A 12,838-nucleotide genomic window follows, 5' to 3' on the forward strand; every position below is an offset into this window, starting at 1 on the left:
GTGTTACTCTATTCCATTCCATTCTGCAGCCTCTGCCATAGAAAGCAGGAGAGGTAGGAAAAGAACAGCCACACTTCAGTTTGGGATTTATTGAAAGCCATCCCAAAGAAGTACAACCATGGGAAAAATAATCATGGACAAAGGAACCAAAGGTGAGGGACTGCTTGTACTGGCCAGGCAGGGAGCTGACCTGAGCCAGGCAGGCCCTGAAACCTGAATGGCCATGGTGATGGCTGCTGTCCCTTCTCTTCAACGTCACTTCTGGGAAGCCAAAAGCACAATCCAACCGCTTCCCTTGGTGCAATCATGTTTACTTAAACAGAACACACTGGTTCCTTTTACCTTGGGCACAGCAGGGACAAACACTGCAGGAACATTGCTTGCCCACCAGTTCTCAGCCTGACATTCCAGATAGAGCTGTGGCTCTAGGGGACTCTGTCCTTACTCACTCAGCAGAGACACCCTCCAAAATCTTGCCCCTTTTGCCAGCACAGGGCAGGTCTCTGCCTGGGACTGAGCACACCAGGGCAGAGGCTGCAGCAGGGCAGGGCAGGGGCTTTGCTGACCACCAGGCAGGGATGTCCCAGCAGGTTGTGCTGGAACACTATTTTTCATAAGAAAATATTTAAGAAGTTATCCATGTGCTTGGGAAAATTGTTTTATCGTGGGATGGTTTGAACCATGCAGGTGTGGACCCTTCCAGGTATGCCCAGAAACACTCTGCCATGGAAGGCAGGCAGAGACATGGAAGTACTGCCTTTACCACCCCAGGCAGAATGTGGGAAGTCATGCCCTGCCACAGAGTCACTCAGGCGTCCAGCTGTCTGTCCATCGCCCACCCATCCATCCACCATTCTGCTGAACCCTCGCTCCCCGATGAAAGCCCTGCCCAGCTGTGCTGGAGGAGGGCGCAGGGCCAGAGCCTCATGTTCCTCCACCAGACAAGACCAGAGAAGGAGAATCCACAGGAAGCCTCAGCCTGATCCCACCTCCCCCAGAGCATTCCCAGCCACCTCTGGCAAACAGCAACAAACTTTCTGCTCTGTTCCCCAGATTGGGTAACTCCCACTGGACACGACTGGAAGCTCTGCGTGGAGCCCACTGCACGATCCGCTGTGCACCCGAAACCACAGCAATCGCACCAAGTGCCTTCGGCAGGCAGAAGGTGTGTGCAGCCCCAAGGAAACTGTTTCCGTGCCCCTCGCAGAAATCTGGTGCTTTCTGAAAGGGAAAGAGTCTCCAGATCCTTACTCTTCAGGAGTGCTGTAGAGCGTCAGTAATAAGTCATTTTTGGCAGGCATATGTGAACAGCATCCAGGGAGGGAGAACTTCATCAGAGCAGAGAAATCCTTCCAGCCTGCCTTTGGTATGACTCCAGCAAGCCTGAAATATCCCTGAGAGCTCTGCTCCTTCTCCTTCTCAGAGCTATCCTGACCCTATCTTGGGCAAGGTACCCAATTTACATGTTCCCAGGCCACTGGCTTGCAGTGTTTGCTTATTTTTATACAGGGTTTTGCAATTTAGAGGGTTTGGATGGGTAGCAAAATGGGCATTTGCTCAGGGAAAGGCTTCCTCAGTTACAACAATTTCTGTCCCTCCCCATTAGGAAAGCAGGACTGCATCACTGTTTGAATGCAGGGTGCAAGTGAACCCCACACAATGTGCTTTCACCAGTAATTAATTACCTATCACTTCTCTAATTATCAGAGCTTCCATCGACAATTCCCAGAGGCCAACAGCAAATGCCAGATTCTGCCCCTGCAGTGGTTGCCTGAAATATCTTCCAGGGCAGTGTCTCCTGTCGTTGGGACAGGAAGCAGGACCAGTCTCCTCTGCTCCTGCAGGAGCATCACACACTCGCCCTGCAGCCCCACAAGCACTCTGGCTGCCCTGGACTGGGAGCTGTGCAAGGCTGTCCCTGGTACACTGCACACTGTTCTGACAGGCTCCTGGGCTGAGACAGGGCTGGGCGGACCATGAGAGCCAACAGTGCTGTCTGGGCATTGCTGAGAGTGAAATCAGCCTCCCCAGGCCAGGCTGGTGGTCCAGGAGCTGTTCTGAGCACGGCTGGAGGTTGGCTACAGCCCAAATTCCGGTTTTGTGCACCCCAGACAAATGCAGGGACGTTTTGGATTCGCACCTACTGGGACCAGAGAACGGCTCAGCTGGCAGAAGTGTCCAGGCCAGCAGCCTGGCTGTCCTTCAGTCCCCAGGGCCAAGAAAACACAGCCCGGGGGTAGCATAGCAACATCCAGCTCAGACAAGCCACCTCCGCAGGGTGCACATGTGTAGCCACATGCCCGGTGCCCTCCCCACCGGCCAGAGGGCACAGTGTCACCAGCCAGAGGGCCAGCAGGTCACTGGCCCCGGCCATAGGGCCGCCAGTCAAGGTTATTGGTGACGCACCTGCCCAAGAAGGCAGTCTGGGAGGAACCATGCCAGCCAGGGAGGAACCTTGGCACACAGGAGTGGGACTGGCCACTGTTGACCTTGGGAGCTGCACAAAGCACAGGAGGTATTTAACCCCCTGCAGAGCCCCTTGAAACCTCTTCTGAGCTCTAAACCTGGACAGCTGAGAACACAGGCAGTGTTTTCCTTACCTTTTTGGCAGGGTATCGCTTTCAGCTGACTCTGGCGGAGCCACTATGACCGAAACAACAGGTTACTCAGGGTAAGTAACAGGGGAACATCTGAATTTGTTTTAATAAGAGAAAAAAAATGTTCTCTGGGTTTCTTTAAGCCTCATTTATAAAACTAACCTGCATTGTTAGTTAGCTGCTTCCCTTAGAGCAGATGGAAAGGGACAGCAAGCTGGCCTCTGGCTGCCTGCAGTGTCTGCACTCACCCTGCCAGGCAGTTATTTGGGACAAGTGTGAAATCCTGATTTGCTAAGAGCTTAATAAACTGTCATATAGAAAACAGCACAGTATATCACCCCTGGGCATTGCTGGCAAAACCCTATGAAGGAAAGAGCTAAGGTAGCCATTGACAAAATTGATAAATACCGAGACATATTTTTTGCCAGATACATAGATAGAATAACAGATGTGTCAAACAGGTTATGTGGAGCAGAAAGACAATGTGGTCCAAACACCACACACAGCTGGCTTGTCCCTTGTCCCTGTCCCATCCCTTGTCCAACACCATGGCTGTGTGTACCCTTGTGGAGCTTCCAGGCTGCCCTGTGCCCCACTTCAGCCTGTCCCCCTCCCTGTGGGCACTGCCTGGTGCCCCAACCCATCTCCTCCTTTTCTCCCTGCAGGAGTGGGCTTGTCCTTGTTAAAAACCCACACCTGGACCTGATGGAGGAGGACGTCCTGTACCACTTGGACTTGGGAACGAAGACGCACAACCTGCCAGCGATGTTTGGGGACATAAAGGTAAAGAGCAGGTCCAGAGGCAGCAGCTCCCCCCTGCACAGGCTCTCTCTGTGCATCCCACGGTGCTACCGGCCCATGCTGGGCCCCGCTGCTGTCAAAGCTCCCGTGGGGTGGGGTCTGGCTGCTCAGCTAAGGGACTCCACAGCCAAAGCAGCCTGGGCAAGGAGGTTGTCTGTCCTTGTTTGTTTTGGGCAGAAATCACAACAGAAAATTGTCCTTTTAGAAACCTGTAGCTCTGTAAAACCTGATTTAATATTGTCCCCATGTTGGAGGACAGACAGAGGAAGCATTTGTCCAAAGCATCTTGATCATCATCTACTAGAGACATGGGAAGGAGAATGTCCTATTTTTGGCTGAGACCTGCTGTCAAAACTGACTTGCCATGATGGCATCCTTTCATTTCAAACCAGAGTCTTTCCCTAGTTGTGCAGGGGAAGAGCCTCAGTGCCCAGGGCTGGAGCAGCCTTTCACAGCACAGCGTGGGCTCCTGCTGCCCTGCACCCTGGCAGCAGGATCAGCACTGCCGTGGCAGCTGCACTCCTCCTCCTACCTTCAGCGAACATAGTTTCCTTTAATAGGTAAAATTTGTCCTTTTTACTCCCTGACTTTTTGGCCTCTGTGCAATCAGCAGTGCTCTCTAATTGCAGTCAGCATTGTTCATAGAATAAATTAACCAATGAGCTCCTCCAACATCTGGGTTTGCTTTGCTATCAGTGGTGATACTACCAGCTCAAATTTGCAGAATTATTTTAGATTTTCTTGCCTAGGACTGATACCCAAGTATGTGCAGCTGTATGGCTGCCCAGACCCAGGGTAGTCGCCACCCTGCCAGAGTGCCAGCCTGAGTTTTGTGTTAACTCCTGGTTTTGTGACCCTCAGGTGTTCCAATGTCCCTTGACTGACGGTGAGGAAGTGGCGTCCCGCTGCTTTCTCTGGGAAGATGTGCCTGGCACAGCCACCACCGCCACATCCAGGCTGACTCGCGGTACCTGCTCTAGCTAAGTACAACACGCTGATACTTTATTTCAGTTCGTCTGCGTTGGCGGCAGCCCGAACAGGATGAGGGCGTTTGCCCAGTTCATGCGGCGGGAGCTGGGGCTGGCGGCTGCCGGGGAGGACGTGGCTGACATCTGCGCGGGCTCGGACCGCTACGCCATGTACCGGGCAGGGCCCGTGCTCTCCATCAGCGTGAGTTCCGCGCCGGCTGGGGACACATCTGGGGACGCGCTCTCGGGGCCGCCTGGGGCTGCTGCTGGCTGGGTCCCACAGCCGGGCAGCGCGGGGGCCGTGCCCCGGCACAGGGACGGGCTGGCACGACCTCTCCCTCACATGCCCTCGCCTCCCCCAGCACCCACCAGCACAGTTTTTCCTTCTTTTCACTCTTCAGTCATTCACACCAGCGCAACCTCAGCCACGGCAAAGCTGCTCCTCTTTGAATAGCATTCCCCAGCACCTGCTCTCTCCATTTGGAAAGGGCCGCATTAGTATCAGACGTGCACATGTTCTGCTCTGCTCCGTTTGGGAGGCAAAACCACTTCTCACCACACATGAACTATGAAATGCTGCTGGGAGTATTACATTGATACAAGCTCTAAAAGAAAAAGCTGGCCTTATTATTAATTATTCTTTTAGAGCATGATTTTTGGCACTGAACACAGGAAAAAGCAAACACAGGCTGTGCTGGGGAGCATTCACACCCAAAAGCTTGGTCCTGACTCCATTTCTTCAGGCACAAGATTAGTCTGAAGTGTGATTCACAGCAGATGGAATCACTCACACAACAGAGCTCCCTCTGACAAAACCAAACCAATCCTGACCAAGGGAATCAAGTCTGAGGGAATCAGTCTGAGAGGATCCAAGGGGGAGAACTGCCACAAGATTTGCTGTTCCCCAGCCTGGCAGCAGCAGTAACACGGCCAGAGGCAAACCCTCTCTGAGCTTGTGGCCATGCACCGGCTTTGGCCAGTGCAGAAGGAGACACGGGGCAGAGCACATGGCTGCCCTGGGAAGCATCATGCAGAGCTGCTGCCAACATCACATTTCTGCAAGTTGCTTAGAAACACAACTGAGCTCAAACATACAGGGGCAGGAACACAGACTCCAGCTCTGAATATTTACAATGAGAATTAATTTTTTAGGCATCAGCAAATAAGCCAGGCTGATGTTCCAGAATAACAACACACAAAAAGGTTTCATATTTAAAACATGATACAAGACAAACAGAGCACTGGTCTCACAGCCAAGAGAAAGGAGACAAAACAACACAAAAACTGGCTGTGTACCTTAATCAATGGGGCTTCCATACACGCTTCCTTCACGTTTTTGAAGATGATAGCAAAATCAAAAAAATGTGAGGCATTTTCAAGAGGAAAAACCAAACTCCACAGCACCAAACACTTCTTTTACTTGAAAGTTAGGCTAAGAAAAGGATGTTGGTCTAGCAATGGAGCAGAAGACAGATGAACAAGCAACAGAGCACTGGGCAGATGCAGCAGAAGCCCCAGCAGCTGCAGGCCTGCAGAACATCTGCCAGCCCTGGGGAGTGGGGCAGCACTGTCCGTGGAGGATGGGAACAAGCCAGTGCCAGCAGTGGGGAGCTGGTAGCCAGGCAGGGGCTGGGGACAGAAGGGCAGCAGGGCAGGGAATGTCAGCCAGGAAGAGGGACAGGCAGCCTGCAAGGCATGCAGCAAACACCTGACCCTGAAGCCTGTCCTCACCGAGGGACACAAACCCTTCTGCTGTCCATTGTGCCCAGCAATGTAGCAGGGATGCTCCAGTGGGGGTGAGGACAGGCTGGAAGGCACATGGAGAAGTGAAGGCTCCGGTTGTTCTCACTGAAATTCACTGCTCCCAGAGCACGAGCAGGACACAACAAAGTGTGAGTCAGCACATAGTGTAAGGATTGGCAATGCTTGGGGAAGCTCTGGGAGCATTCAGATGTTGGGATGTATTTGTGGACCTTCCTTGAAGGACAGGCACCATCTGTGTGCCCTCACAGGGTCCCCAGGGATGAACACCAGCTCTACTAACTTGAAGAACCTTTAAAGCATCTAGGGGAGGAGAAGAGGTTAGACACCTCACCTGGACAGACTAAAAAGACCCCAAGATGTCTCTTACCCCTCAAAAAAATTGCTGTTCACATAATCAGCAGAAGAGGCCACAGCATAACCCTGAGCTTGTTGCAGTCATGTACCTGTCACCTGCCGCAGCCTCGTGGGGACTGATGTTTCTCTTCTCTCTCCTTCCAAAAGCATGGAATGGGCATCCCTTCCATTTCCATTATGCTTCACGAGCTGATCAAACTGCTGCACCATGCAAAATGCCGGGATGTCACTATTATACGCATCGGTACTTCTGGGGGCTTAGGTAAGCGATTCATGGTCTTTCTTCAGAGCAAAACAGCTATTATTAAAAAGAACTCTCAGCAATAGGTCATGCAGCTCTGAACTTTAGCATTTTTTCAGGTCTCTAAATATCAAACATGGTATTTTGTTTTGGGTCAAACTCAGAAAACTTGAAGTGACTGGCTTGGCAGAGTGCACATTCCCAGAATCTACAAAGGCCTTGATTCCACTAGAGCCATGTGTCACTTTCAAAACAGAAAACATGGATTAGTGGTGAACCAAATGAATCCGTGTCTCCTGGCTGAGGCAGTGGTGCTGCCCATGCCTGCACAAGCTGGTAGGGGGTACATGATCTCTGCAAGCCAGAAGCAGCTAAACTCCTGTCACTCACTCATAGGAGTGACTCATAGGAGTGAGTGACACATTCTCACAATCACTTATCCTGTGCTGATTCTCTACATTTTACTTGTACATCTGTGCTACTTCATGAATTCCAATTATTCTCTGACATCTTCTTTACTCGCTGAAAAGAAGAGCCCTACAAGCACACACAGATCTGTTGAGATTTTCCTACTGTGCTGAAGTTTGGCAGCAGGACACCGGTGTTATGAGCTCTGGCAGCCTCAGCTTCCATTTCCACAGGGATCGAGGCTGGGTCCGTTGTGATCACTGACACGGCCGTGGACTCCTCCTTCCAGCCACGTTTTGAGCAGGTGGTGCTGGACGATGTGGTGGTGCGGAGCACCGAGCTGGACAAGGACCTCGCGGAGGAACTACTCGCCTGCAGCAGGGACATTCCCGACTTCCCCACGCTCATTGGCCATACCATGTGTACCTACGACTTCTACGAAGGTAAAACCAGCTCTGTCTGTCCTTCCTCACCACACGTAATGCCAAGTCTTTCCGCTCTTCCATGGGCAAAGCTATCCAGGGAACCAGGCCCCAGAAGGGCTGCAGACAGAGATCCACGTGGTGCTGGGGGGCCCAGGCAGAGCAGGGGCCACCCCGGGAACACACAGTACCATCTTGCACCTTGCTGAGTTTGCCACCAAGCTGTTCCCCTACAGCCAGATTGTCAATTCAGAGCTACCAAACACTAGAAAAACATTAGGTTGCCCGTGAGATTTCCATAAACAAACTTTGGTTACTCTGGAACCATTTCCTTTGCAAAATTAAATGCTGATTGCAGAGTAGATGAAACGTAATAAATGAAGAATTAATAATCTGAGCACTATTTATAAACCTTTAGATCTGCTTGCAGATGCAGCCATCTGTGTATTGCTCAAGTCCATATTTTATTTAAACAAAAAGCCATTTGAGAGGATTAAAGTAGGAGCAGCAATAAACTGAAGGGTGGTCCAGGCTGGCCAGCCACAGGTAAGCATTTTCCTGCCCCACGGCCCTCAGACACTGTGAGAGGAGGAGCTGCACGGGGCAGGGGTCTGCTCTGAGCACACAGCAGCACAGCCAGAGCCCCCCGAGGGGCTGGAGGAGAGGGCCGGGATGGCTGCCCTCCCTGAACACAGTGTTAGTCCTGCCTGCAGCGGTTCCTGGAGCTGCAGCAGGGGAGCACCAGAGCCCTGGCACAGCTCCCCGACCACACCGGTGCTGCCCGCACCAGGAATGCCTCCACAAGCAGCTCCAGCTTCCATCCACAGCAGCCCCTGCAGAAAAATTAAACCCACACTGAAGGGGTTTCCTCTCCTCAGTGTTCCCATTCCGCACAGCTTGTTGAACCTCTTCTGGAGTCAGCTGGCATTTTTGGGATTTAACCTGGCAGACCTTCACAGCTGATACGCAGCAATGGCCTGTTCCCACAGAGCACAGCATCCGCTGGTACCTCCTTCCTGAGGGCTGACTCGACCTTTTACCAGTGTTGAAACCTGTGTCATTCTTTCCCCTATACAGAGACACATCTCGCTGGCTTTAACACTGAGGGGACTATGAATTAACCAGCTGCTCACAGGAAAACTCTGTGGGCCTCAGACAGAATGTGGGCACTGCTGGTCTTCCCATTTGTACCTATGCCCCATGACACCACGCAAGGCCAATAATGACAGTTCTCTGCTTCCTTTCCAGGTCAGGGGAGATTAGATGGTGCATTATGCTCTTTTTCCAGTGAAAAAAAATTGGAGTACTTAAGGAGGGCTTATGAGGCTGGCGTGAGGAATATTGAGATGGAGTCCACTGCATTCGCTGCCCTGTGTGGACTGTGTGGCCTCAAAGGTGAGTCGTGTTGCTTCCACCTCCTCCCCACAGATGGACTAAGCCCCCTCTAAGGGTCCTGTTCTGTGTCAGAAGGCCAAACACACATCCTTAATGATTTTATCTAGAAAAGGACACTAAAGCAAATTTCATAGCTCAGCAAAACCCAAGTGTGCATTAGAAGACCTGAGTGTCCTTTGCTGGACAAACCAACAGCTCGCTCCCTTCACGCCCCTCCTGGTCCTACAGCACCTCCCGGCCGTGCTGCCACAGCCCCGGAGGGTTTGCGGGGCAGAGCCCGGGCAGCAGAGCCGGGGCCGCCGTTCCGGCCGTGAGGGCCGGGCCGTGAGGGCCCGCTCCGCCCGGGGCCGGCGGGGCCGGGCCGGGCCGTGAGGGCCCGCTCCGCCCGGGGGCCGTGAGGGCCCGCTCCGCCCGGGGGCCGGCGGGGCCGGGCCGGGCCGTGAGGGCCCGCTCCGCCCGGGGGCCGTGAGGGCCCGCTCCGCCCGGGGGCCGGCGGGGCCGGGCCGGGCCGTGAGGGCCGGGCCGCGAGGTGACCGCGCTCACCCTCCTACAGCCGCCGTCGTGTGCGTGGCGCTCCTGGACCGGCTGCAGGGGGACCAGATCCGGGCGTCCCACGAGGTGCTGTGGGAGTACCAGCAGCGGCCGCAGCGCCTGATCGCCGCCTTCATCCGCAAGCGGCTGGGACTCCTCCGCACGGACGGACGGTGAGGGCAGCACCGCAGGGCCCCGCGCCGGGAGCGGGGCCGCGGGCCCGGCCCGGCCACGGAGCCCGCTCCGGGAACGGGAGAGCGCCCGGCCCGCGGCCAGCGCGGCGCGGCTGGACCGCGCTGACACGGTCTGCGCTGACAGCAGGCTCAGGCTGTCCTCACTCCTGCCTCCAGCCGCCGTAAAGGACTGTCCTGTTAGGGTCACTCCTGTCCGCAGCGATCTTCCAGGAAGGAGATCCCTTTGCTTTGGGCATAAAGACAAAACCTAAGTAAATAACATGAAAGTTAATTTGTGACCATTTTGTTACTGCTGTTACAAAGGCCGTTCAGATTTTCATTCCTACAGTATTTAAAGATGTCACGAACAGGCACATGCCAGAGTTTGAGTACAACAGGGACACCGCAGCAGCCAGCCGTGGTCAGCTGAGGAGCTCACCTTCAGGCGCTGGTTGACATTGAAGACACTTTTCTCACTACCAAAATTCACAAATAAGTAGTCTGTCTTGAAACCGAGTAACTTAATTTTCACAGAGAAATTCTTACCAAGCTTTATAAAAGTGTGAGAGTGAACTGCCCGTGCTTCATTGCTGGCATAAAGACAGCTGAGCTCTGAACTGCCACTACTACTCAGCCAAACCCACAAAGCAGGGCTGCAAGAGGTGTGAGTCGAGAAGCCTATTTATCATTAACATTTTTAAAATTACTATTTTCATGTGTAGAATTCATGTGTAGAATTCATGGAAGAATTTGGTTGTTGTTGTTGTTGTTGTTGTTCAAGTGTAGAAAGATTTATCATGAAAACCAATGTCATTGTAAGCATCTCCATTTCCTGAAGGGTTCTGATCAGTTGTGACCGATACTAAAGTGAGGATTATGAAGTAGGGTGAAACATCCACCTCCTTCCCACGGGAGCAGGAAAGAGGTGTCTGGCCAGGCTGGGGAGCAGCCAAGGGGTCTCCTGGCACAAGCAGCCTTGGTAGTGCTGTGTGAGTACCCTTTTACTGACCTGCATGTTCTCCATGCTCCACTGTTACGTGAAGCCCCCCACCAAAATCCTCACTCTGGCCTCACTGTATCACTAAAGGCCCTGACTTATCGTTGTACTGAGGTAGCCCAGACTTCTATAGACTTCTACTCAGTCTCTACCCTGAGAAATTACAGACATGAAAATAACCACAAGTCTCAGCCTAAAAATCCGTGCCCGCTATTTCAAAACCAATGTCTGCTCCCTTTAAACTTTCTTTTTCATTAACATCTTGGTATTTATAAAATATGACAACTATAATCTCAATTTCAGTGGTGCAAATTTTTTTTATCGTGTAGATCTGCTTTTAAAGGCAAGGGAAAAAAAAAAAAATCAACTGCCTAGGTTTGGGATGATGCCTTTCTGGGAATTGTCTCACAGCCAGTCTGTTCCCCACAGCAGAGCACTGCTGGTCTCCCCACAGGAATATCCAGGGAATATCCCCACAGGAATAGCTGGTTTGAGGTGGCCAAGTGTGTTTTAAAAATAACGAGTTACCCCAAAGGAGATACCAAAATAAAAAGCACAAATATACACAGAGTTGTTAATTTTAGCACAAGCACACCAAGGCTGAGGCCAGAAGACATCACTCCCCCAGCTCAGGGCAGGCTCTGCAGCATTTCCCCACTAAACTCAGCTGCAACACTGGGATTATGCTGCTCCTGTGCTCAGTCTCAGGAGTCTGTCACACCAGAAAATAAAGAAATAAAGATCCCAGCTCTATTTATAATTTATGCTGAAAAACTAATCTGCAATATGAAATTGAATGACTGGTTTGCAGTAAATATGATGCAGGAAGTTGCCTTCTAAATATAGACAAAGGTTTAAGTTTCATCTTATAATCAAGGAATATTAGAAACATTCATGGCAATGAAGATTTTATACCTAAAAGAATCAAATTCTCAAGAAACCTTGGAAGAAAATAGTGGGATTTATTCACATAACATAATAAAATCTAAAATAACTGCTGTGCAAAGCTATTTTGGACTTCTGCTGCCAATTAAATCCCAAGAATTCCTAGTCAAGGTGCTGCACATCAGACTGGCCTGGGCTGTGTGTAGGAGTCCCTCAGCAAGGTGTCCCAGCTCCAGGGACGTGGGCAAGCCTCCAGGAGCACAGAGCCCAGCCTCTGCAGACCCACAGCGGGCAGGTGGAACGTGGTGCAGCACAGCTCAGAAGGGCTTGGAGTGCACACACAGGGAACTGAGCCCTTCTAGGACAAGCCAAGGGAATTGAAGGTTTGCATACTGTGGGCCAGCCCAGAGCCCTGATGCTGCTCTGCCCCTCAGATGAGACGTGCTCTACATTCCAAAAGCTGTAGATTCCATGTCTCTTCTTGGAAGCTTCGGTGGTGGAAGTTTTGACAAAACCTCTCTTGCATAAAGTGTTTTATGCAGTCCAGCTTCTCGGAGAGCGAGCTCGACACGGAGCCTGGGGTCAGAAATGACCTGTTAAAAAAACCACAGCAACGATCAATAGAAGCCAAAAAGCTCCCTGGGGAGCTGCTGCCTTTCCCCGTGTTCCCCATGCACACAGCCCCAAGCACAGCACAGACTCCAATCTCCTCCTGGTTGTTCCTACAGCTCCCAAGTGCTTCAAATGCCTTTACGATTTTTCTCACAGTGTTGCCTTGGGCTTACATGGCAGTGCCTCTTCCATTGGTCAGAATGACAATTAATCTGAGGGAAATTACTTCTGGAATTTGTCAAAAGTTTATCTGACAAAATTTGTAAGCCTCTTTCCCTGTTCCATGGTCTGCAGTCGGACTGCACTGGAAGTACAAGGAAGAGCGACACATTGCTTCCAGCATCACCTCCCAGTGCCCAGAGCTGCTGGCCACCAGCACTGGCACATGATCCACAGCAGCACTGGGAAGGAGCACGGGGATGTGCTGGGTGGGGATCACATACTGCAGCTCGAGCAGCACCAAACCCCTCTGGAGCTGAAGCAGAAAGAGCATGCTGATAATTAAGACACAGGACCCAAATATACATGTTCAAAGCATCTTTAAGATAAGATTTGTCAGAACCTCATACATTGGTCAGATTTGGGGAATTTTAATAACCAAACAAAACCCACATCTTTCCATTATCAAACTGAGAAGCTTTAAAATGTCTTAAAATGGGCAGTGCTGGACAACTTCAGCTGTAGACATTG

The 12,838-nt window shown here is 51.8% G+C and overlaps 2 protein-coding genes across 4 annotated transcripts in view; one reads left to right on the top strand and one right to left on the bottom strand.

Annotated features, from left to right (window-relative positions):
• The first annotated feature begins 2,541 nt into the window (after positions 1–2,541).
• On the top strand, positions 2,542–9,946 carry UPP2 (uridine phosphorylase 2). The gene is made up of 7 exons (XM_053982995.1): positions 2,542–2,671; positions 3,263–3,380; positions 4,410–4,568; positions 6,632–6,746; positions 7,367–7,576; positions 8,804–8,950; positions 9,504–9,946. The coding sequence occupies exons 1-7, from the start codon at positions 2,646–2,648 to the stop codon at positions 9,656–9,658; spliced, it is 930 nt and encodes a 309-aa protein (XP_053838970.1). The 5' UTR covers positions 2,542–2,645; the 3' UTR covers positions 9,659–9,946.
• Positions 9,947–10,401: 455 nt separating this feature from the next.
• Positions 10,402–12,838, bottom strand: part of CCDC148 (coiled-coil domain containing 148) — a 50,101-nt gene continuing 47,664 nt past the window's right edge. For all 3 annotated transcript variants that reach the window (XM_053982799.1, XM_053982798.1, XM_053982801.1), the window contains one exon: positions 10,402–12,129. In XM_053982799.1, the coding sequence (XP_053838774.1) occupies positions 11,983–12,129 (147 nt within the window). In that variant the 3' untranslated portion in view covers positions 10,402–11,982. The remainder of the gene's footprint in view (positions 12,130–12,838) is intronic.

Source organism: Vidua macroura, chromosome 7, assembly GCF_024509145.1.
Source record: "Vidua macroura isolate BioBank_ID:100142 chromosome 7, ASM2450914v1, whole genome shotgun sequence".
Lineage (NCBI taxonomy): Eukaryota > Metazoa > Chordata > Aves > Passeriformes > Viduidae > Vidua > Vidua macroura.